A 24,591-nucleotide genomic window follows, 5' to 3' on the forward strand; every position below is an offset into this window, starting at 1 on the left:
AAATCTATTTTTGCATTGTGATGCCAGTACTATTCTTATCCAGTGTCTTTTCACATCAAGTCATTTCTTCATGAAATGGATTTTATCTCACTCTCTGTAAGTTTGGGAGCACACTGCCTAGAAACCACCTTCAGAGCCATGGCAAATGTTACCCCTTCAGGGGGCTTTTTAAGTGAGGAAGAACCTGAATGAATTCTCAATAGACAATACTTGTCTGATCATAACTCATTAAATAGCCCTCGCTTTAGTTGCGAGTAGACGCACAAAGGCTTAACGGAAGATTACTTCAAGGCTCCTTTTCCCCAGCCAGTGTCTCGATGTCACCTTGTGTTGGCTGAAACATAGATATGTGATGTGCATTAAGCCACTGGCAGCTGTCGGCGCTGCTTCTTTTCCCACCACAGTACTGGGAGGAAAGTAATGCAAAGTATAGCCTAAGTATTCAGCTCAGCGATGCACATTTTATTAATTATTCACTTAACATGTCTGGCATTTAATTTCTCAGTGCAACTGCGTGTTGCCGTTCCTAAGCTGGGATGACTTGTGGTTTTGGGAAATGGTTGGCTCCAACAAAGACGGGGTCAGCCCCTGCATGAATGTTGGCTAAACAGCTTAATTCACGTCACTTCTTATTTGGCTTCAGTGAGTTTTTCGTCCAAGTTTGATAAAGAGGAGGTTTTTGTCAACAGAAACAGCTGAAGTCGGAGGATATTCTGTGTTTTTGTGTTTAGGAGGCTTTCTTTGGAAAGGATCTTTTGGACAAAAGCAAGCAGAGTAGACAGCATGGAGGTGAATCGGGCTTACTAGAAGATGGGCAAAACCAAGTGGAGCGAAGACGCACCAATACCAGCGTCCTGGACTCTTCATCGGTGCTCAACTTCTCGGCAACGTCTATTCCTACCAGACCAGGTATTGCACGTATGTATATGAATATATTACCAGTACTTGATGAGCATCTATCTAATGATTCATTCAAGCAAAGTAAGAAATTATACTAAATGTTTGATCCTTCCAAACACTCAGGCAGGCTTTCATTAAAGATAGTAGTGTCAATACCCTAAAAATCAGTTAGACATGGCTTTATCCCATAATTAGTCTTTTTTTTATTATTACCACTGATGTTATTATCCAGTAAAAGCATTAACAGCTCCTGCATGAAGGAAATGGAAATGGTGGGTGTCATAACTGCATCCTATTAGCTCTGACAACAGCTTCCAATTAGAGATTAATCTAGTATTTGCATCATTTCGATGCTGCTGTTATAATAAACCAAGAATTAAAGACAATAATCTAGGCTTTACACACAATCTGTTTGTGGAATCAAGCTTCAAACTTTCCCACTTTGTTTTTATCATTTTCTTTTTTAAATGGTGTGCACCCTTTGTCTTGACCTGAGTGATTTCAGCAGAAAAAACATTTGCGTAAAAGACAGTTGTCATGGTATTTTTCAAAGTATAAACAAACATTTTTTATTATACTGTTTTTGTCAATAGTTAAAATTTTAGGTTAGAAAAAGACAGAATTGGAAATAAAAGGCGTCATTCATGTCTAAGAGTGCTCATTATAACACTCCATGTTTCAAACATTTGCTTTCATCAGATTAGAACGACACAATGTTTGATTTGCATCTCATTTAAAAAAAAAAATAAATGCTGCTCATCAGAAGTCTGAAATAAAAAGCTCTAGCCTCGATGGATTTGTGCATTTATATTTACGTAGAAAGAACTGTTCTCTTCTTCTCTAGTTGAAAGATGAAATTAAAGTAAATTGAAGGAAAAACGCTAAATGTGGCATAAAAATAATACACCTTTTACTGGTAGACTAAAAGTCAGAATACTTATTTAGACATTCTTTTCTTTAAACCTCCTAAGACCCAAACTCTGTGAAATTATTTTTGGTATTTGGGCTGATTGGGACCCGGCGATCTTAGGAACAAAGAATATGCTTTTCCCATGGGGCTGTCCCTGAGAAAATTTTGTTTCCTTAAGCCTGACATTTCAAATAATCATAATAATAAATTTTATTTAGAATGCGCTTTACATTTTAGATAAAATCTCAAGCGCTACAATGGAGGCAGAAATAAAAATGGTTTACAATAAGAACAAAGTAAGACAAAAATAAAAACAACAATGAAAGTACTAAAAAGCATTATTAAAAAGGAAAGTTTTTAAGCCTTTTTTAAATGTGCCAAGGCTTTGTGGGGCTCTGAGGGATTGTGGAAGATTGTTCCAGAGTCGAGGGGCAGCAGGCTGAAAGGCTCTGTCTCCCATAGTGGGTAGCCTGGTCCTTGGCTGATGAAGTCAAATGACGTAGAAGTCCGTTCAGAATAAAATTAAGAATCGTCTGGACCAGGAGTTTTAAAGTCCCACATCGATCATCTTTGATGTATTTTTAAAGGCGTTCTCAGTGGTTATTTAATTTTTTTGTCAAAATCAAGGAACCTGTGGTTTTCTAGGACATAGTTTCTACAGAGCGGCAGGAGTTCATTAGAAATTCCCCTCTGAGGTGTGGGTGGGGCCATTGCCTTCCCCTCCCGGTTGCGGAGCTTGTGGCCTGCCCGGTGTATTTTCTGCGTCACAAATACAATATTTTTCAACCTGCATTTCTTTGTTTAGTTTTGCCTGCTCCTGACTCGCTACAATTTGATTAAAGAAATACTCAGAAATGCAATTTTAAGCTTAATTTTTCTTAATATATGTCCTCTGTCATCAGAAAAATGCCACAGGAACATGTTAAAAACACCACTTTCCTCAGTGGGTTTAAAGGTCAAATCTAGTTAGCCCCTTTGGGGTCCTCATACTCCTGATTGGGAGTCCTTGGTCTTAACTACCCAAAATGGGATGTCAATAAATGTCACAAAAGGTGAAAATATTTTTCTGGCTGTTTTTTTTATTTTATTTCTGGCAGTATTTTGTGTGTCAACAGATTAAAATGTTACTTTTGATTTGTCTAGAAATAGTCTATATTGCATATTTTTGTTGTTCCTGGATTTTATTGAAAACAAGTTGTGTTTGTGGCATATAACAAATGTTTCAGAATCACTCATGCTCATTCATCACCATTCTTTATTTGTGATCATTCGGTTTTCTTTCTTTGTTCCTCCTCCTCCTTCAATCTACAGAGACGCCCGATGAACCCTTAGTTGATCTAGCTGATGTTCTGAACTCTGATGCAGACATCTTGGGAATGCTCGGAAAGTCAAGCAGTGAATCTGGTGCGTCATTTTATCTCACAGGAAGTCACACTGAGAAACAATCCAAAAAACCTTTTCTTTTGAAATCTCCAAATTGCAAGTTTATTTCACTATCACCCACCTTATTGATTTTCTTTCCAAATTGCTTTCTTTAAAAATTCTGTTTTCCATTTTGGGTTCTGCCCTTTGTTTGTCAGACACCTTTTTTGTGCTTGGTATGTTTTTCACTGTTTTATTTCACTCATTTTATCTGGTTTTGGGTTCTTGTAGGTCTTGATTTTTGCTCCTTCCAGGTTGACAGCTCACCTCCTCCTTTTGGTAAGGGTGATAAGGCCAAACTAATCCCTTCACTCTAGTGCATTCTTCCTCTCAAAGTCTGTCTCTTTTTGGGTGTGCATTTGCATCTAACAATGCTTTCTCATTTGAAGCTTTTTCCTCAGCTGTTTGCTTCTGTTTCATTAACACTTCAAACCACACAGCGCTAACAGAATGCTGTCATGTTTTCACTAGTCTGGTGTTTTAATCTTTGTTGTTCGGCAGCCTTACCCCCCTTTTCATTATTTAATATCTATTTCTATACCATGCTGACGAGGTTTTAATCATGCACAAGTCAACTTTGATAAAGAATATTATCAAAATGTTAAATTATTTGAGTAATTCCTAATAGAAACAACTATTTTATTTAGATTTATTGCGCACGGATTGATGTTTTTGAAGTATTCAATCCTTTTAATGTTGATGGTCGCTTAATATAAATATTGAAAATAGCATTTTTTTCTCAAATTTTAAATTATGTTCACTATGAAGGAGTGTCTATCTCATTCTAATCAGAGAAATTGATGATTATTCCTAAAAACAAACAATGTTGCATTGACCTCCAGCAAAAAAAAGGGTAAAACGGTATTAACGAAAAAAAATCCCCCCAAAACAACTGATTATAGGTTGGGGGACCTTCAGAAATTACATTTGTGATTAAATGATTTGATACAATAAGCACAGAAATCTATGCAAAGTGCAAATTGTTATACACTTGTGATACTTTTTTGCCAACCTATCTTTTTTTAAATTAATATTTTACAACAAAGTTCTTCATTTCTGAAATACAAAATTTTGAGGTCAATACTAAAAGGAATAAACACTGAAAAATATTAGTCTGTGTAATGAATGAATGTAATAACATTTTGACTTTTTGAGCTGAAATACTGAAATTACAAAAACATCACAGTATTAAAAATGTAGCCCATCCAAAGCCATCTGCAGTTTTGGGAGACAGCAAAAGAATTTCTAATTTATTGCCTTCATAGAAGATTTCTACATTTTTATTTTTTATCAAATCTGATAATAAATTGTGTAGTTTGAAGTGTAAGGAAAGCTGATGCTACACTTTCAAAATGTAGATGTGTTAAAAGAACTCACAGTTTAGCATCAAGCAAGAACCCCACGCCTTTGTTGTGTTGGCAGTTACTCACCATGTTTTGCATAAAAAACTCATTTGCTGTACATTTGAGTTGGTAAGAACGATTTTGCCACTCCAGGTTGTTACAGTGGGGCAAAAAAAAGTTTCAACCACTGATTCTAAAAGTTGTCCAACTAACAAAGATGAGAGAATTCTGTAGTTTTATTTTCTTGCAGCATTATCCAATTAATTGTTATTCAGTTATTTCTTGATTACTTTTATAATACATTGTCTTGTACATATGATGAACTAGACCTCTGTGAAGCAGTTGGTCACTTGCAGAGACTGTGACTGATATACTTTTTTGCCCCACTGTGTTTAGTGCAATCTTGGGGATTATTGCTCCATAGTTGATTGAATTTCTTACACGTAACTAATATTGAATGTTTTTACCATAAAAACCACTAGAAACTGAGGACAAAATATTCGCTTAAAATTTTCCTTCGTGTTTGTTTGCATGTCAAAAAAATAATTATTGAATCTAAAAGAATTTACTTAAAGAGAAATTTAGCGGCATGTAAATTGTGTCAACACTCATCATAGTTATCAGAGACCATTATGAAAACAGAGCAGAAACCACTTGGAGTTTAAATTGTGCAATGGAAGAATTTAACCATGTGAACAAGTTCCTGTTGACCTCATTTGACAAGTTTGTGGGTGTTTTTTTTGTTTTGTTTTTTCTGTCTGTGCCCACAGCTGGTTTGGACATTGGGCCCCTGACGGACAGCTCCACAGTGGGGTCTCAGACTGGTCGAAGAACACCTCGAACGATCGCAGACGAGCCTTTAGACGGCATTCTCAGCCCAGAGCTTGATAAGATGGTGACTGATGGTCAGTGTAAAAAGAAGATTTTGATCTTAAATTATTCGTTTGTTTGTTCGTTTGTTTGTTTGTTTGTTTGTTTGTTTGTTTGTTTGTTTGTTTGTTTGTTTGTTTGTTTGTTTGTTTGTTTGTTTGTTTGTTTGTTTGTTTGTTTGTTTGTTTGTTTGTTTGTTTGTTTGTTTGTTTGTTTGTTTGTTTGTTTGTTTGTTTGTTTGTTTGTTTATTTATTTATTTATTTATTTATTTATTTATTTATTTATTTATTTATTTATTTATTTATTTATTTATTTATTTATTTATTTATTTATTTATTTATTTAGTTGGGACAACAGGAGTAGAGTAGGATGTAAAATGGTCAGTGTGAACTCAAACGACGTCATTCTTTTGGCTGTTGGCAATGTTATTAGTATAGTAAGTTTTTGCACAGCACCCAGTGATGGTGCAGGCGTTTCCTGCCAACTGGGCAGAAAAGCTTTTGGCACCATGCAAGTGGAAGAGGGACTGAGTCTTTCCAGCTACAACCTACTTGTGACACCTCTGTTTGTAAAAACCCCAATTTTAAGAAAGATTTCAACCCAAGTTTTGAAGATGATAGAAAATTCACATAAAATTGCAATGCTATTATTATTATTATTATTTGCTTTTGAGAGAAACTGTTCTCCCCTCTATGACCTAGTTTTGTTCAGCCGTTGGATTGGAAGCAAACCAGAAAAAATGCTGCAGTTCGTTAAACGATCACTGTAGGCAGTTCATAAAGAGGGGTAACATTCCATTGATTCTTTTTTTGGGGGGGGGGGGGTTGCCAAAAAAATACATTATTAAAAGTCTGGAATTAAATACCTATCCAGCGTTTATACCTTTATTTTCTTTAAGAACTATTTTTGATTAAGTTTAAATAGCTGGACGCAAAGTAGTTTTTGTCCTTTGTTTGTTTGTCTTTAAAATGTGGTTGAAAAGATAAATGAATTTGTTTTATTGGCCTTAAACACTGGAGTGTTATTTACAATCTTTTTGTCATTCCTTTTTTTTCAGAAACAATTCTCAGTAAACTCAATAAAATTCCAGGTAAATATTTTGTTTCTCTGTTGTGTAGCAAAATTGTGACTTGCCTAACTTGCCTGCTTTGTTTTATATTTTGTAAAACAGTCTAGTACTTTGCTAAATTTTATACTCGTAATGTAAAGTACATATGTTGGAAAAAACATATTGGAGTTTATGATGCAGATGAAGATTCTCTCTGTCTTTATAAGTTTATAAGTTACTCACTACATTTACCGGTACTCAAAATGATAATACTTGAAGCCACATATTGTACTTTACGGTAAATATTCATAATGTCTGACCTCCGGCTGCTGTATTGTAACAGAGTTGGAGGGCAAGGATGTGGAAGATCTCTTTACGGCAGTTCTCAGCCCAAGTACAAGCCAACCACTAACCACACAGATGCCCCACCCCCAAATTCCAGGTGCTCTCCCTCCCACAGCTTGCAGTAGCATGTCCCATCCCAACACAGGTATATTGTGGCCCACTTTTTTTATCATCAGATTTTTGTATCTATTAAGATAATTGACTTGGACACTGTCATATTCACCTTTTAATTGTCTATTTGTAAAAACACAGCCTTTCCAAGGATGCCTATGATCAATGGCATGATGGGACCAAATCAACGTTTCCCTGCAAACCCTGGAACAGGGCCCCGCTTCCCAGAAAATGTTTCCTCGCTTAACCGAATGCCTTTCTCTGAAAACCCAAGGTAATACAGATGTCTGTTGCTGTAAAAGTAGAAAAGAAAAAGTAGAATTTTCTTTTTTTCAATGCACACTTGCTTTTTTGTCCTGTCGTCCTTGATGTCAATAGAGATAGAAAATTTAATCAGATGCCTAGAGAGGCTGTTGGTCCATGGCCGCCCTCTGCACACGGTTCTGCTCCTGCACTCCCCGGATCTTTGCCTGAAGGAGAAACTGAAGCCATGTCAAATGCTCAAAGGAGTACACTAAAGTGGGAGAAGGAAGAAACACTTGGAGAACTAGCCACCGTGGCACCTGTCCTGTATACAAACATCAACTTCCCCAACCTCAAAGAAGAATACCCAGGTTTGTAAAATGGCTCTGATGCTTTTTCTTTTTTCCTCTTTCTGATTTTCTTCCTGTTTCTTACTAAAACAACTGCTATATTTTTGTTAACTACCCTATATATTATCGTAAAAGGTCATATAAATACAAAAAGCAATGGAAACATATGTGTTTCTCTAATTCTGTCAACAGATTGGTCAACAAGAGTAAAGCAAATTGCTAAACTGTGGAGGAAAGCTAGTTCACAAGACAGGGCCCCATATGTGGTAAGAAAACGTGAACTCCTCTGTTTGGCTTTTTTAATGTTCCTATTCAGTGTAAAATTCTGTCACGTGTGCACATGCAAATCATTTTAAAAAAATCCAGTTTTGGGAGTTTAGAGAAATTGTTACTTTTAATTGTTTTTGTCATTAAATATTACTGCTTTCATTTTTATAATTTTCTTTAGGTGGTTCAATGTATATTGCAGTTTAAAACCATGTAAAAAATAAATGTCATGGAAATTATAAAAAGCTGATTGACCTTAATTAAAAAATAAATTTTAAGTTCTATGTTATGTTGAGTATGTCAATGTGACGGAAAAGAGTTTTTGTTCTTGAACTGTTTTTTTTTTTACATAAAAAAGTGATGTTAGTGTGACACACACGTAAAGAACGTTTTTGTGGGTCTTATGTGTAATTTTGTTTTACCTAAATAATTTCCTTTTTGTTTTTAAAATGTGATTCCTTTGCTGTTTAGCAAAAGGCAAGAGATAACCGAGCAGCCCTGCGCATCAACAAAGTCCAGATGTCGAATGAGACAGTGAAGAGGCACCATCCACAGCAACAGCCTCCTGAGGTGTTTGATCCCAACATACCACTAGACACAGAACTCCTGTTTAAAGACCCTTTGAAACCAAAAGAGTCAGAGCATGAACAAGAGTGGAAGTTTAGACAGGTAAGAGTATATGCAATGAAGTCAGAGAATGCAGCGCCAGGTCCAGTTTATATTAAGACGACTAAGAAGTGGTGGTTTTTTAAAGCTCCCTAAACAACTACACTATCCTCCGCATTAACCCAGATGACAGTGGTGGTTAGTAGGCCCAGCTCATTTTTGGCATGAGACTGATAATTGCTGTGCATCTATTGATATCTTATCGCTGTCTTTCCTCTGTTCTTTCAACAGCAAATGAGACAGAAAAGCAAGCAACAAGCCAAAATTGAAGCCACACAGAAACTGGAACAAGTGAAGAATGAGCAACTCCAACAGCAGCAGCAACAACAGCAGCCAAGCAGCCAATCAGATGGAGATGGCAGTAACCAGAGCCCAGCCTCCCAGCCTAGCAATGAAAGCATGTCCCCTATGCAGCAGTTTAATTCTAAAGAAAATTTTGTCAGACCACACCTGCAAGGGACGCCTTCCTCAGCTCCTTTAGAGGATGTGTTTATACGGCCACAACCTCCTCCTCCATCTGGGCCTTCGTCCCAGCCTCAGTCTCCTCAAGTATTTTCACCAGGTTCTTCTGGATCCAGACCCTCCTCACCATGGGACCCATATGCCAAAATGGTTGGTACCCCTAGACCACCAACTCTCGGACCAAATGCCTGTCGCAGGATACCGGTGGAATCTAGCAAGTCTCCAACCCCCCTGATTGAACAGCAGGACAAAGGAAGACCCTCTCCAGCACATGAATCTTTTGGTTCTCCTACATCAGCAAGCAGTGACCCCTATGCCAAACCCCCTGACACTCCAAGACCATCTGGAGAAGTCGACCTTTTTCTGAAACCAATGGGTCCACCCAGAAACATTCAGTCTGCTCATGGACGACCCCCAATGGGCTCTCCTGGCAGAGACCCATATTCAAGGCCCATGATCAGAAACGACGCATACCAGCGTATGACCCAGAACCGAATGATTTTGTCCGATCCCTATTCAAGGCCTTTAATAGCGCCAATACCTGGGAGTAACGAGTCAGGCTCAGTTCCTCTGTTTAAAACACCAATGCCGCCTCCTCAAACTCAAGATCTGTTTAATCGACCAGGTCCTCATTCCAATGACAGATTTTTACAGAATCAGCAGAGTGACCCTTACGCACAACCTCCACATACCCCCAGACCACTTGGTAATGATGGATTTACCAATCCATCTAGAATGGGCCAGCATCACCTACAGGGACATTCATTTCATCAGCCAGGCCCAATGAATCAGACATCTAGAAACCCTTACGCACATGCTCCATCCACACCAAGGCCAGACCACTTCACATATGACCACTATCCTCAACCCCCTGGTCCTAACAAGCAAGGCAGTGATTCCTTTTCACAGCCTACAGTTAATCAACGGGCCATCAATGAACATGGAACTCAACCCCGGCCATTTTTTGAACCTTATGCCCGACCCCCTGGCACTCCACGTCCACATGACAACTATGTTCAGCCATCAAATGCATTTAGTCAGTCTTCAGACCCCTATTTACAGGCTCCCGGTACTCCTCGTCCAAGTATGATGAACCAGTTCTCTCATCAGTCTCTCCATGGGCAGAGGACATCTCCCTCCCATCCAGTCGACCCTTATGGACAGTCACAAAGCGCTCCAAGAAATTCTGTTGGAGAAAGGTTCTCAAAGTCCCCAGGTAGCCAGAGGGGGATGGCAGAACCATTTCCTAGTACTTGTGTTCCGCTAAGAGCAGGCATTGGTGAGGCATTCCCTCAACCAGGGGCCCCAAGACCAATGCTTAATGACCCCTATGCCCAACCTCCCGGGACTCCAAGACCTGGTCCTGATGGCCTGAACAGACCTGTACTCAAGATTGGACCATTGGCAAGTCAGGATCCTTTCTCCTCGCCCCAAGGCAGACTCCAAGAGCATTTTTCTCATTCAGACTCGCATGCACCAAAACATTCAAATGTCCCAGAAGATGGATTTAGTCAGTCTCCATCCAGAAGGCCCAATCAGACACCTAGCCATGACCCTTTTGACCAAGCCCCAATGACCCCTCATTCACAGTCAGCTGAAAACATTGAAGCAAAGGATCAAGCAGCTGTAAGTATCAGTGGAACCGGCCCTCAAGACCCTGTCCAATTGTTTAACAACCCTCAAGTCTCCGGTACTTCAGCTGACGCTCAGGGGCTTGCTGCTGTTGAGACTGAGGAGAGACTCAAACAGGTACCTGAACAACAAGATCATTCAAAAATATAAAGGAAAAAAAGCATATATTTTTGTATTCTTTTGTACTACTTTCTTCGCATTTAAAGTGATGAATACCTATTCAGTTGACTGTCACATATACATTTTCAAACATTGACTTTCAATTTAACTATTTTACAAATTCTCACTGTGACCTAATTGTGATAGTATGTATTTTTTGGATGTGATGTCATGTAAAAAGCTAAGAAACTAAGAAAGAATGAACTAAACATGAAATATGTGGACTGACTAAAATGACCAACATTTCTGTAAAATTCATCTGTTCTATAGAGACAGAAAATCAGGGAACTCATCAAACAGCACCAACAGAAGAGACAAGAAAGGAGCCTTCAGGAGCCGGCCAGCATGGCTCCAGGAACACCAAGACCATGGCCCCAGGAGGGCCCCAGTCAACAGGGTGAAGTGTTCAACCGACCACCTCCACCATATCCTGGACAAGTACCTATAAGAGGACCTACAAGATTTCCTGGAGCTTTTCAAGGAGATCGTGTTCCTTTCCATAATGAAGGACAACTTCCGTGTGCCCCAAATCCTGGAGATTCTAATTTGAGGCATCAAGGACCAAGGTTTGTACTGTGTCACTTTTTGTCACATTTTGATTAAAACCAAATATTTCCTACATGTTGGACTGTTGTTGTTGCATCACTGTACAAAGCTCACAGTTTTATCTATTTGTCTTAAATCTGAATTTTTAGGTTTGCGTTTCCTGCTGGACTTTTAGGACCCCATGGGGCACAAGGGTTCTTTCCAAGAGGGCAGCACCCAATGCAAGATGTACCTCCTCAAATTAGACAGTCCATGTCAGCAGAAATGACGAGAGGTATGGGAGGCAATCCAATGGGACTTCCCCAGCACTTTCCACCGCATAATATGCCAATGCAGCAGCACAACATCATGGGGCAGCATTTCATCGAGCTGCGACACAGAACAGTAGAAAACAGACCACGTGCTCCTTTTCCACTGGGCGCCATGCAAGGAAACAATTTGGATCCCAACGTGCAGGGTCAAAGGTCAGCTGGGTTTCCTGGAGCGCACGATTCAAGATTTCATTTAAATCACGGACTTAAAATGTTAGATCCCAACCAGACTGGTCACTTGCAGCCTTCTGCCAGCATGGAAAATCTTCATCATCAAACCCAATCATCAGGAATCAACCCAATGAAACAATCTCCACTGATGAGATCTATGAGCCAACCCGCCTCAAACGAGGCACATAACTTTGCACCATCCATGATGTTCCCTGCAGCCTCTGCTGGGCCGATTGAGAATGTTTCCGTTAACAACAGTGAAGCTGTTGAGGAGAAACTTGATACAGACGATTCAGCAGTCAAAGATCTTGAGGATGTTGAGGTGAAAGATCTTGTAGATGCTGACTTGGAAAACTTAAATTTAGATCCTGAAGATAGCAAAGACCTAGATCTAGAGACAAACGACCTCCACCTTGATGACTTTCTGACATCAGGGAAGTTTGACATAATTGCTTACACAGACCCAGACTCGGATGACATTAAAAAAGACATGTTTAATGAGGAGTTAGATCTTGGTGATCCAATCGATGATGCTGCTGAATCAACAAACACAAACAAAATTATAAGCACTGAATCAGGTAAATCTATAGCTACCGTTGCTAAATCTGAGTGTGCAAGCAAACAGTCCACAGAGGAACCCAAACCAGAGGTTTCTGGGAATCGTGACTCTGATTCTTTGCCACCTGACCAGGTAGTTAAATCAGAGGTCAAAGACTGTCAGAGGCCAACTAAGGTGGTACACCAGCAAGCTTCTGAAAATGCCACACATCAGCAGGGGGTTCTCTCTGACTCCACCCCAGTCCTTTCTAGTTTGCTCATTAAGCAGCAGCCTGAAGAGCAGTCATTAAATACAATCTCTGCATCTGTCAGTCAAGGAGCTAACCTTATGGTCCAGCAGAACCAAGTGACTGATACTCGGCAAACCTCAGAACACGCTCTGAGTCAAACAATACCTGACACCACTGTGGGAGAAGTTTCTGTGACTGGCTTTGGTGTAGAACAACAAATGGGGCTGAGCCCTGGAGTAGATCAGAGTGGTTTGAGTCAGACCCAGCAGGGAGGGGGTCAACTTGGCCAGCAACAGCGCCCCCTTCTGCTGGAGGAGCAGCCTCTTTTATTGCAGGACTTATTAGACCAGGAAAGGCAAGAACAGCAGCAGCAGAGGCAGATGCAAGCCATGATACGACAGCGTTCCAGTGACTCCTTTTTCCCCAAAATCGGTAAAACCTTTACATCAGTGTTTCTGTTTTTATGTTTCAGTATGGGAGCGAGTATTAACCCCTCTGATCTGTTATTTGCAGATTTTGAAACCATCACTGACCCCATCATGAAAGCCAAAATGGTGGCTATAAAGGGCATCAATAAAGTCATGGTTCAGAACAACATGGGAATGACACCAATGGTCATGAACAGGTGAACGTTTGCTTCTTTACACTAGCATTTTATATAGCCTTTGTAATGCATTTGCTGTTTGCATTGGAGATCAATAATCCTGCTTTTTATACCAATTTAAGCTAAATTGCTGCTTCATGTTTAAATTTATAATAACATGGTGTCATAGATATCCACCTGGACCTGGGCCACCTTGTCCTGAAAGCACACCCCTCCCTCCACAAGTGCTCGGACCGGTAATTACCTATTCTGAATCGGTATGTCTAATGTTTCAGTACATACACTATGTAATGGCATTGTTGTCCATCTTTGTTTCAGGATGGTAAACTGACGCAAGTAACAAGACCCAATCCTCCAACTTTTGGACCAGGATTTGTCAGTAAGTTTACAAACGTATTTATTATAGGTTTAAGATTTTTTTTACGGGGATGTTGTGGTTTAAAGTTTGAAAAATGTTCAGATTTCTAAGAAAAAAAATATTTTTTTGTATTCCTTCAGACAATCCTCAGAGAGCTCAGTATGAAGAGTGGCTCCAGGAGACTCAGCAACTACTTCAAATGCAGCAGAAGTTTCTAGAAGAAAAGATTGGCGCTCATAGAAAGTCTAAGAAAGCCCTGTCTGCCAAGCAAAGAACTGCGAAGAAGGCAGGCAGAGAGTTCCCAGAGGAGGATGCAGAACAGCTCAAGCATGTCACAGAGCAGCAGGGTGTAGTGCAGAAACACCTGGAGCAGGTAACTATGAAGCATATCGAGCTCTGCTGCTGTACTTGATCTCATCTATATATTTAGGCAAATATCCTTATATTTAAATTAAAATACTTAATTAATCCCTATGAGGAAAAATCGTAGTGTAGCTGTGTTAACATGTTATTTGTAAAAACAAGCCCATTTATTCCAAACTTTGCAAATTCTCTTTATATTACCGGTAGCTGTAGTTATTATTTAGAAACGTTACTGGTACAACAAAGCAGTTCTATTTTTCTATTAGCCCGTTTATCCCATTGTGTGTATAAGAGAACGGGACAAATTGAGTATGGTATCCATAGATCCATTGAAAATGTCTGACTTCTGGGTCCAATTAAATGAAGTCAATTCTGTCGCCATTTTTTCACAATATGGTCACAACCATGTTGGAGCCAGACATTTTCAGTCAGCATTGATTGGTCTGAGTCAACGTTTCTATAACAACCACTCACTCCAATCAGGAGTGGGCTTGTTGGAACTCCACACCCCTTCAAAGCAGGCTTGAACAAAAGCTTTCAAAGCTTTCGAGTGTTCAGCAGGCTAGAAGGCTCCACTTTATTGAGCCATCTGATTGGCCAGTTTGTGACTTAAATAACTTGCCATAGAGAATAAATATTGTGGGAAAAAATGTAAGCAAGTTTCTTGACTAATTTAATCACTGAGTAATAGCTGTTTATTTGTCAATAGAAGTCTATGGGATTTTTGGAGCATGCGGGTACTTCCTACTTGGAAAACAAAGGGAGAGGGGGTCACTCAGTCCAGTTCCCTCATAAGGGCAATGGTTTATCTTAAACTTGCCATTATTCTGCTTGGTCTTCATTTAGTCTTTACATTTGAGAACCACCGTAACGTTGCCAGTCTTTTTCTTGCAAAACGCAATCAGCTATAGATCACATTAACCTTAGCTTGACTTGATCTGAACTGCAGGCGAAGTGTTTTTAAGGATCCACTCCAATCATTTTTTGATCTGTTTTAAAAGCTTTTCCAGTGGTCCTTTAATTATGATGATGCCGTTTTTAGCCAAAATCAAAAAGCCTGTGGTTTTCTAGGACATAGTTTCTGCAGAGGCTGAAGTAATTCATCAGAAATTTGTGGGCAGGACCGTTGGCGTGGAGCTACCCACCTTCCTGTCGCTGAGAGCCCAGAGCAGGGAGCTTGTAGACTGCCCAGCGTATTTTCTACACCACAAATACGCTCTTTTTCAAATGGCATTTTTTAAATCTTCTGATTCACAACAGTTTAATGATTTTTTTTCAGTGTGGATCCTTAAAAGTTTAAGGCGCAGCCCTGATCACATCTAATGGAAATGCTTAAAATATGAATTGAACCAGACCGAGCTGCACAGTCTGCCCTAATAGAAAAGCAGCATATGTATAGACATCTAAGACTAAATCTTTTATTTTTCTCTGCAAAACTAAAATAGTTTAAATTCCTTTTTTTAAGGTTTTCAATCTTTGTCTAATTCATGTGGATGGAAATTAATGGCTATTGGTATTTTCTAGTATTTTCCCTGTCTGTGCATTTTTAACCAATTTTTTTATTTGTTTTTTCTAGATCCGGAAACAACAGAAAGAACATGCTGAACTGATTGAAGAGTACAGAGTAAAACAGCAACAAAACAACATGACACCGATCATGTCTGGGATGCACCCACTGCCGGGCTCCGCTGGCATGGTGCCCGCTGGCCCCCCAATGGTGCAGCCTCCCATCAACCCCATGATGCAGATGCCACTTCGCTCTGGCCAACCAAATGCCCCTCCACGTATGCCCAACCCTCAACCTGGCTGGCATCCTGGTGCTCCCATGCCCATGAGTGGACCAGGAATGCCCCCTTTAATGCCTCCTCAGGTACCTGTTGCAAATCCACCCCAGCCCCTTCAAATGCCAATGGCTCAAATGCCCATGGATCCTCAGGCACCACATGCTCCACCTGGGGGTGCAAAGCCCCTGCAGGCAGGCGGCGTAAAATTTGACGACAACAACCCTTTTAGTGAAGGTTTCCAGGAGCGAGAAAGGAGGGAGAGACTTAGGGAGCAACAGGAGAGACAACGGGTGCAGCTCATGCAGGAGGTCGAGCGCCAGAGAGCCCTGAAACATCGCATGGAAATGGAGCAGCAAGGGATGATGGGACCAGATGGAAACATGGCACCACTCGCCCAGATGCCTTTTTTTAATTCTGAGTTGCCACAAGACTTCATGCAGCCTCAAAGACCCTCTATGCCGCAATCGCATCAATTAGGTCCAATGTTTCCTCAACAGCAGGGCATGCAGCATGGCATCAGCTCGCCCCCTGGAACATTCATTCAGGGTGATAGGAGAGGCATGATGGGGAATGGGATGATGGCAGCTGATGTGGGGCCTGATAATGTTCCCCTTCAGGGACTTGGTTTTCCTCATGGTCATCCGCGGCCTCGTCAGTTCAGCGGACCAGGACTGATGCCAGCAGAGGGTCCGCCTTTTGATGGTGACACAGCCACACCCCTTCCATCCAACTTTCCAGGTTCGGGTCAGTCGCTCATTCAGCTGTACTCCAACATTATCCCAGACGAGAAAGGCAAAAAGAAACGGAATCGCAAGAAAAAGAAGGAGGATGACGCAGATTCAGTCAAGACGCCATCAACGCCACACTCGGACCTCACAGCCCCCCTCACACCCTGTGTCTCTGACACTTCCTCAACTCCAACAAGAAACACTCATCTTTTTGGAGAGCAGGACTTGTCGAGGTCCCCCTTACTGGGGTCGTCCACTCCCAGTCACACAGAGCTTGAGAAGCAGCTTTCTGCAGCCCAGTCTGGACCTCATGGTTTGCCCTCTGAGACGTCCAGGACCCAGGTCCAGGACCATGACAGAATACTGAGTAACATCAAACTTGAGAAGACGGAAACAACTGAGTGTCACGGGCAAAGGGAAGGATCCATCTGCTCAGACATGAGCTCCGTAAAGGAAGAGGGGAATAAAGGGGGCGTGTCCCCATTTCCTGCTGAGCAAAGTCCAAACAAGGGCGAGTCCAGCAATGAGCTACTCAAACATCTTTTAAAGAACAAGAGCACACCTCCACCTGCTCTGTCTCACCAGAGGTCAGAGGAAAGCCTTCGCTCTGAGGAGGGGGAAACCCCCGACTGCAAAAGCTTTCTGAGACAGAGCTCCATGGACAGCAGTGGGGTCAGTGTTTTTTTTTTGTTCCAGCATAGACGACTTGGAGAACTTCAATTAACGAACATAGTTCCCCAAAAAATGTAGCTCAAATGCTAAATTCATTAAATTGATGCAACTCATAGCTGTTTTAATAAGCATTTTTGTTGGAAAACTCAGCCGCTTCACAAGTCATTTTAAGTTTATCATCTTTAAAGTCCAGTTGGCCTGAAGAGCAGAATCCTGTTAGATGACTGAGAATCTTCAAAGACGGTTTATCTGTAAAACGTATTTGTTTCGTCCTCAGCAGGCATACTCCGATGGCACTTCTGACTTTCCTGGGCCTCAGCTGCCTGAACAAGAGAAGAAGAAGGGGCGGAACAAGAGACCTCCGAAAGGAGGAGAAAAACCCGCCTCGCGCTACAAGAAAAGGAAGAAAGATAGAGACGAGAGGCAGCTGATGCACTCTGGCTCGGACACAGTCATAACGCAGATCAAGCAAGTAAGACATGTTCAATGAAGTTCTTTTTCTTAATAAATCTTTAAAAAAAAATCTGATTTAGAATTACTTCACTACTTTTTGACACTTCATGAATGCTTCTCACACAATCTCTCATTAAGGTTTTTTTATTTAGGTTTGTTTTTTGAGGAATGCAATTATAAAATTATATTTATTACATGTAAGTTGTTGCTGATTATTAAATATTAATCCAAGAGCATAAAGAAAACTTCAGTTTTTATGTAAAAGTTTCCCAAATAAGTTTAGTAAAAATAGTCAAAATGGAATATAACTGTTACCCTAACCCATTTTTACTTTGACTTGTATACAAATGAATAATAAGGAAAATTAATTTTTCTATGACTGGTCGAGTAGGTGCGTCTGTCATGTTTTTTTAAAGTCTTTTATTTCTGTCTCAACTGTTTCTCTAAACACAGCAGCTCTCCTTGCTGCCGCTCATGGAGCCTCTGATTGGAGTAAACTTTGCTCACTTTGCTCCTTATGGAAGCGGGCAGCTCAATGGAGAAAACCTCCTGACTGGTACTTTCGGCAGTGCCTCGCTCGACGGAGTTTCTGATTATTACTCCCAGCTCGCCTACAAGGTGAGATGTGTTTACACCACAGGGAAGTCTGTAATCACAACAGCATCACCTTGTCTCTGACTCTGGCTTCGGTTCCTAATTTACAGCAAAGTAACTTGAGCAATCCTCCAACACCTCCGGCATCTCTTCCTCCCACTCCACCACCTGTGAGTCGGCAGAAAATGATCAATGGATTTGCTACAACTGAGGAGCTGGCCAGCAAAGCTGCTGCGATGGGTGCGCTTATTTTGAAGCCTTTAATGCTTATGAAGAAATGAATAGAATTCATGTGTCATTTATTGAAATGTTATTTTAAACGCAGTCTCCAAAGGGCTGGTGCCAAAGCCCCTGCATGTCCCCTTCAGGCCAGAGGAAGATCTTCTTGCTCGAGCCATTGCTCAGGGTCCCAAAACTGTGGATGTTCCAGCTTCCCTTCCCACCCCTCCTCACAACAACCAGGAGGAGCTCAGGTAACCCAGTGGAAACTTTTCGAAACCACATTAACGTGTTAGAAGTTGCTTCATTTGACCTTATGTTTGAAAACAGTAACAGGGGGCAGGAGGCTTGCAAGGACAGAGACACACCTGACAGCTTTGTACCATCCTCATCTCCTGAGAGCGTGGTTGGCATGGAGATCAGCCGCTACCCAGACCTGCGCCTGGTGAAGGAAGAGCCTCTTTCCCCCTGCCTGTCCCCTGCGTTCCCCCTGCTTCCTGCCCCTGATGGGAAAGGTGAACACTCTTTACCTAATTTTGTTTTAGAAACCTGTGTCAAAGATTCTCTGGTGTCCCATTGTTTATTGTAGCCTAACAGGATTGGGATCCTTTTAAACTTCAATTTCTTTTCTTATTCTTTAGGGTCAGAGATCAAACTCCAGGATATCAAGACTGAGCCGTCTTTCATGTTCTTCGGTTCTCCGCTTGGCCCCGTGTCCAGTGATTCTAAGCAAGGATTGGTGTCTGTGGCCATCACTTTGAGGCCGGCTGCAGCTGAGGTTTGGATTCAACATTCACTGAGACTGAAGCTCAAATGTAAAATACAGTGTTCCCTCGCTACATCGCACTTCACTTTTCGCTATCTCTCTGTTTTGCAGACCTTTTTCAGTGCAATTTTGCACTTTTTTTTTTTCTTTAACAGCGCACTGTTCTACATCCTGATTGGCTGTTGACTTTGTCAATCAATCTCCTCGTGCCGTGTCTCCTGTGCAGGGTCCACTCGGCTTTCCACTTTTTTCCATTTATGTAAATAAATCATCATCATTAGCATGGAGATCTTGTTTTTATACTATAACACTAGACCTATTTTTCTATGAAGGTTGGAATTTTGAGAGATTAAGATTTTTCACACTTTTCTCTGTTGTTTAATGTCTGTCTGAGAAAAGTATATAAAGTATGTAGTGACGAATTTTACAGCCTTAAAAATATCTGTTATCCTTCTTTGCGGATTTCACCTATTGCAGGTTATTTATGGAACCTAACCCCTGCAGTAATGAGGGAAAACTATAACCGCAGTCTCAAAAAAAGACATACCGAAAGTTTTTTTTGGACAGATTTAACCCAAAATTGCCAGTTAGTCCTCCTGCTCTAATTGAAAATTGTTGGCACGGTCGTTGGCAAAAAATCTGTTTGTGTTGGAGAAGAAGATGGTGTAGGTACCGTAACCATTCGGTCTGCAATAACCGTTCGGGGTCCTTCGACTAGTGCTGACGTCACCTTATGTGATTGGCTGTCCGTTGGTCCGATGACGTGTCAGATAGTGATTGGTCTGGACAAATTACGATACTACCATAGAAGAAGATATTATGCGGTCCGAACCCTTCTCCGGACCGCTCACCGTAACAAAGCACCTTCCCTGCCTGTGAACAGGAAGCTACGAGACTCCAGCTGCTCATGGATCGCTTGTGTGGAGCAGCAGGTTCATCATTCTAACAGCCACATATCTTTTTACAAAGTGGGTTGTGGCAAAATCTCTCTATAAATATTACAAAGAATAATGTCAGACACAACTTATTAGGGAAAAGAACTTTGGGTTACAAAAGGAAACGTGCAATGAAAATATGTAGAGCCCGAGCAGATCTCCACGCTACGCAGTTTGTCCAAGTGGGGTTACCATAGTGTGACGTTATCCTCAGTCGAAAGGACCCCGAACGGTTATTGCAGGCTGAATGGTTACGGTACCTACACCGATCTGCCAGTGCGTGAGGGTAACAGGTCTGACCTGACCTCAGTCACAGGCATTTATACGCAGTTAATTTTTTTAAGCCGAATCAGGCGGTGCGAAATAATTATCGACCAAATTTCAAAATCATCTTTCAACAACTAATAAACAAGAGAGGGCAAGATGCAGGAAATGAGGTCAGATGTTAAGAACATCAAAATAATGATTATGGTGGTGATTGGAACTGTAGAAGGTTAACTGAGCTGTTATCCTTTAAACTGTCACCCCGGTGAGAGTTTGATGCTGTCAGTTAGTCAAAATGAATGCACTCTTCTGCTTCTTATAAAACAAGTTTTATTCAGAGGATGCTTTGCAAAACGCAGCCTCAAATTTGTGTTTTTGACTTTGTTTCTTAGAACATCACCGGTGTGGTAGCAGCCATCTCAGACCTGTTGTGCGTGAAGATTCCTAGCAGCTATGAAGTGAGCAGCACCCCAGACAGAGCCCCTCTGTCCATGCTGAACGCTCAGAGGATGGGTCCTCTTGGCATGGAGGCGCGCCATCCCATGCTCTTCCACGGACATGGAGACGGGGGAGGGCTCCAGGGTCGGCACGGCCAGATGATCAGAGCCGGCGGCCCACAGGGAGTGATGCAGCAGCAGGGACATCAGTTCCGTTTCTATCAAAACAACCAAGGTAAGAGACTAAGACTGAGAAATTAGCTTTGTTGTGGATTTCTATCATTTCTATAATTGAGTTGCTGTATCTACTCTTAAGCTAATTATGACAAATTTATATATATCAACATAAAATGCATTTTCAACAGGAAAACCAATTATTCTTAGTACACACTTTTGTTATTTCTGAACATTTTGAATATACAGTATTCCCCCGCGTATTCGCGTTTTTGTGGTTTCACGTAATTGCAGATTTTTTTTCAGTCACATGACTCCTCCAGTTCATTACAAAAACTCAGCTCAAGACGCTCGTATAAGACTTTTGCGTCCAAAGAAGTTGCTGCATGGGAGGAGCGGAGTGGAGATGACGAGCACGCCGGCCCGTCAGCTTCCTTGCCGGCTGCTAAAGAACATTTCACAACTATTTCCACCGGCCGGAAAAAATCCTGATACTCTGAGGAAGAGGATTGCAGAGAATATTTATCATCTGGAGCAGGTGTTTAATACGGAAGAAACTGGACTCTTCTAGAAAAAGATGCCCTCTCACACTGCACTGATGGAGAAACAAGCACAAGCTCCTGGTTTTAAGGCACAGAGAGACACTCCTAATGTGTCCGCTACAGTACAGTCTGTTACCCTGAATAAAAATCTTTATTTTGAGCAATATTCCAATGTTCTTTGACAAATGTTTTACAAAGCATCAGAAATGTTTCAGAAGGTTTTTGATGAGCAAGGATAAGTAACGGACATTCTCCAGCCACAGGGGTGGGAGGTGGTTCTCCGTATTCTGCGTATTTACGGGTGTTTCAAGGTTCCTAACCCCCTTCATATGAAGGGAACGATGTATTTTCAGTAAATCCAATACGGGGTCAATCTTTTTTTTTTTTTTATTCACTAACCCCAGTTAGTTAAAGTTGTTGTTGAAGATGTTTTGCTGAAAATTGTGCATTTAAAAAATGTCTTTCAGGCACAACTGTACCGCGAGGGACTGACGGTAAGACCCCAACTAACCCTGCATGTAAACCTCACTGGTGCTGCCACTGTAAAGTGGTGGTTCTTGGAAGTGGAGTGCAGAAAGCCATCAGAGATCTCCCGGATCACATGAAGGTACTAAATATATTGGTCTAAACTGCTTAATTTGATCCATTTCATGTCATGTTAAGTGAAAGCACATTAGATCCATTTTTATTCCTCAGTTGTCAAACTTTTTTCAAAATAAAATTATGGCATAAAATGAGTTAAAAACTTCTCTGATTTTGCCTCCAGGAACCTCAAATGGGTTTAAATTCGGAAGAGGACCTGGTCTTTTGCAGTCACAGCTGTTTCGTTCTGTACTGTTCATCTTCCCTGTCGCAGTCCAGGCCGATGGCGGCAGAAACAAAGGTTTGTGAAGCGTGCAGGGAAGCTGCTGCTGTTTAAAAATCACAACATTTATTGACTCGTTCATACTTTGAACTTTCAGGAGTCCATGTCCCTTTTGCCATCCTCGGACCAATCGGAGAACCTTTGCAAAGCTCATCACCAGTACAATAACAACATGTCCTCACTGGATGTTCACTGCCTGGCCAAACTGCAGCCAAAGCACTCTCCCCCCTCGACTCCTCCTATTCCCTTTCCCGCAGCAGACGAGGCACCCAAGTCCGAGATCAAATCGGACGCCCTGAAGGTAACTGTCAAGCTAAAGGCCCGGCCGAGGTCCCACGATGGCTGGCACCAGGGGAAGAGACAGAAAGGTCTGCGCTGGAGGAAGTGGACCGTTCAGGTGGTGGTGCCCAGAGGGAATTCCCACCTCCCAGATGAAGATAAAATCGACGAGCTCCTAAAGAAACTGGGTGCCTCCCTGCGACCCCCAGCCTCCCTCAAAGACCAAAGACGCTGCTGCTTTTGTCACCAGTTTGGAGATGGCATCACTGACGGCCCTGCTCGGCTGCTGAATCTAGACCTCGATGTTTGGGTTCATCTAAACTGTGCTCTCTGGTCAACCGAGGTCTATGAGACCCAGGCTGGTGCCCTCATCAACGTGGAGCTGGCGTTGCGCCGTGGCCAGACGATACGCTGCGCATACTGCCAGCAGATTGGAGCCACCAGCGGCTGCCATCGCCCTCGCTGTACCAACATTTACCATTTCACCTGCGCTTTGCAAGCCCAATGCACATTCTTCAAAGACAAAACCATGCTCTGCCACGCCCACAGGCCCAGAGGAACAGGGGGTCAAGCCCTGGAGCACGAGCTGCGCTGCTTTGCCGTGTTCCGGCGCGTTTACGTTCAGAGGGATGAGATGCGTCAGATTGCCACGGCTGTGCAGCAGCCTGAGTTGGGTTTTACCTTTCGAGTGGGCAGTTTGGTGTTGCATGCAATAGGCCAGCTAACTCCACTCCAGATGGCCTCTTTCCATTCCTCTACGGCCATCTTCCCAGTTGGCTACGAAGCTTGCCGTGTTTACTGGAGTATGCGCCATGGCAACCGCCGTTGCCGCTACGTCTGCTCTGTTGAAGACAACGACGGGCTGCCAGAGTTTACCATCAGAGTCATAGAACGAGGCTACCCCGACCTGCTCCTCACCGATGCTTCCCCTAAAGGTTGTCTCTCAAATTAAGGCTCTGCTGTCTGTAGGGAAAACAGTTTGTAACCATCCTGTGTGTCTGTTTGCATTTAGGGGTGTGGGATAAGGTTCTTGGCCCAGTTGCTGAAAAAAGATCAGAATCAGGAACTCTGCAGCTTTTCCCAGTTTATCTGAAAGGAGAGGATCTGTTTGGACTCACAGTACCCGCCGTCACCAAGATCACCGAATCGGTTTGTAGCATCTCTGGATGTTTTTCCTTGAGCGTTGGTATTTTATAAATAAAACCTGTTGTTTTTTTATTTGTCCTGCAGCTCCCAGGAGTGGAGTCCTGCGATCGGTACTCTTTCCGTTACGGACGCAATCCTCGTTTGGTTTTGCCTCTTGTGTTCAATCCTGCTGGATGTGCTCGTGCCCAGCCAAGAACCAGCTCTCCCTACACCTCACTGGTGATCAGGTAAAGTGACGTTTTGTTGATGTGAGGAAGACTTGGCCATGTACTTCATCTGTATTTTAAATTTTTTTTTTTTTTTTAATTTCTCCTCAGGCCACAGCCACAAGCTGCGTCAAGCAGCAGTGCCAGATCCAACCAGAATGTGGCCCAAGGAGAAGGCGGGGTTCCTCACAGTAAGACTCCAGTTGTTCACCCGAGATCCTCCCAGTACCGCTGGATGAAGAGTGAGTGGCGGGCTAATGTTTATTTGGGCCGCTCTCAGATCCAGGTGAGTTCACCTCGGTTAAGCCCGGAGCTTTCTGGGTCTGCCTTGCCTTTTTAAATCACTAGAAAGCTGTAAATGTCTCCTCAGGGCCTGGGCCTGTTTGCTGCCAGAGACATTGAAAAACAATCCATGGTAATCGAGTACAATGGAACCATCCTCCGAAATGAGGTCGCCATCAGGAAAGAGAAGGTTTACAGATCGCAGGTAATACTTAGTTGGAAAAACTCCAAAGTTCCGTGATTTTTCTTTTTTTTTATATACATTTTTTCTCTTTTCTCACAGAACCGAGCGGTGTTTATGTTCCGCATCGACAGTGAACATGTTGTTGATGCCACTCGAACTGGAGGGCTAGCGAGGTACTCTGAAAATATACT

At 42.0% G+C, this 24,591-nt stretch overlaps 1 protein-coding gene across 24 annotated transcripts in view; it reads left to right on the forward strand.

Annotated features, from left to right (window-relative positions):
• Positions 1-24,591, forward strand: part of kmt2cb (lysine (K)-specific methyltransferase 2Cb) — a 67,785-nt gene that overhangs the window by 38,730 nt on the left and 4,464 nt on the right. For 10 of the 24 annotated variants that reach the window (XM_023965547.2, XM_078935235.1, XM_023965558.2 and 7 more), the window contains 33 exons: positions 732-918; positions 3,122-3,214; positions 3,464-3,511; positions 5,346-5,480; positions 6,504-6,536; positions 6,838-6,984; positions 7,092-7,224; positions 7,329-7,564; positions 7,736-7,809; positions 8,282-8,479; positions 8,708-10,687; positions 11,000-11,295; positions 11,425-12,977; positions 13,059-13,170; positions 13,319-13,385; positions 13,468-13,528; positions 13,648-13,880; positions 15,447-17,054; positions 17,332-17,526; positions 17,961-18,125; positions 18,212-18,341; positions 18,427-18,574; positions 18,651-18,835; positions 18,962-19,098; positions 20,678-20,957; positions 21,906-22,045; positions 22,205-22,321; positions 22,401-23,517; positions 23,595-23,731; positions 23,813-23,955; positions 24,046-24,220; positions 24,305-24,421; positions 24,500-24,573. In XM_023965547.2, the coding sequence (XP_023821315.1) occupies positions 732-918; positions 3,122-3,214; positions 3,464-3,511; positions 5,346-5,480; positions 6,504-6,536; positions 6,838-6,984; positions 7,092-7,224; positions 7,329-7,564; positions 7,736-7,809; positions 8,282-8,479; positions 8,708-10,687; positions 11,000-11,295; positions 11,425-12,977; positions 13,059-13,170; positions 13,319-13,385; positions 13,468-13,528; positions 13,648-13,880; positions 15,447-17,054; positions 17,332-17,526; positions 17,961-18,125; positions 18,212-18,341; positions 18,427-18,574; positions 18,651-18,835; positions 18,962-19,098; positions 20,678-20,957; positions 21,906-22,045; positions 22,205-22,321; positions 22,401-23,517; positions 23,595-23,731; positions 23,813-23,955; positions 24,046-24,220; positions 24,305-24,421; positions 24,500-24,573 (10,454 nt within the window). The remainder of the gene's footprint in view (positions 1-731; positions 919-3,121; positions 3,215-3,463; positions 3,512-5,345; positions 5,481-6,503; positions 6,537-6,837; positions 6,985-7,091; positions 7,225-7,328; positions 7,565-7,735; positions 7,810-8,281; positions 8,480-8,707; positions 10,688-10,999; positions 11,296-11,424; positions 12,978-13,058; positions 13,171-13,318; positions 13,386-13,467; positions 13,529-13,647; positions 13,881-15,446; positions 17,055-17,331; positions 17,527-17,960; positions 18,126-18,211; positions 18,342-18,426; positions 18,575-18,650; positions 18,836-18,961; positions 19,099-20,677; positions 20,958-21,905; positions 22,046-22,204; positions 22,322-22,400; positions 23,518-23,594; positions 23,732-23,812; positions 23,956-24,045; positions 24,221-24,304; positions 24,422-24,499; positions 24,574-24,591) is intronic. The other 14 variants (XM_078935237.1, XM_023965553.2, XM_078935236.1 and 11 more) reach the window with 11 other exon arrangements.

The sequence above is a fragment of the Oryzias latipes genome, chromosome 17 (assembly GCF_053564925.1).
Source record: "Oryzias latipes strain Hd-rR chromosome 17, Olatipes_Hd-rR_3.1".
Taxonomy (NCBI): domain Eukaryota; kingdom Metazoa; phylum Chordata; class Actinopteri; order Beloniformes; family Adrianichthyidae; genus Oryzias; species Oryzias latipes.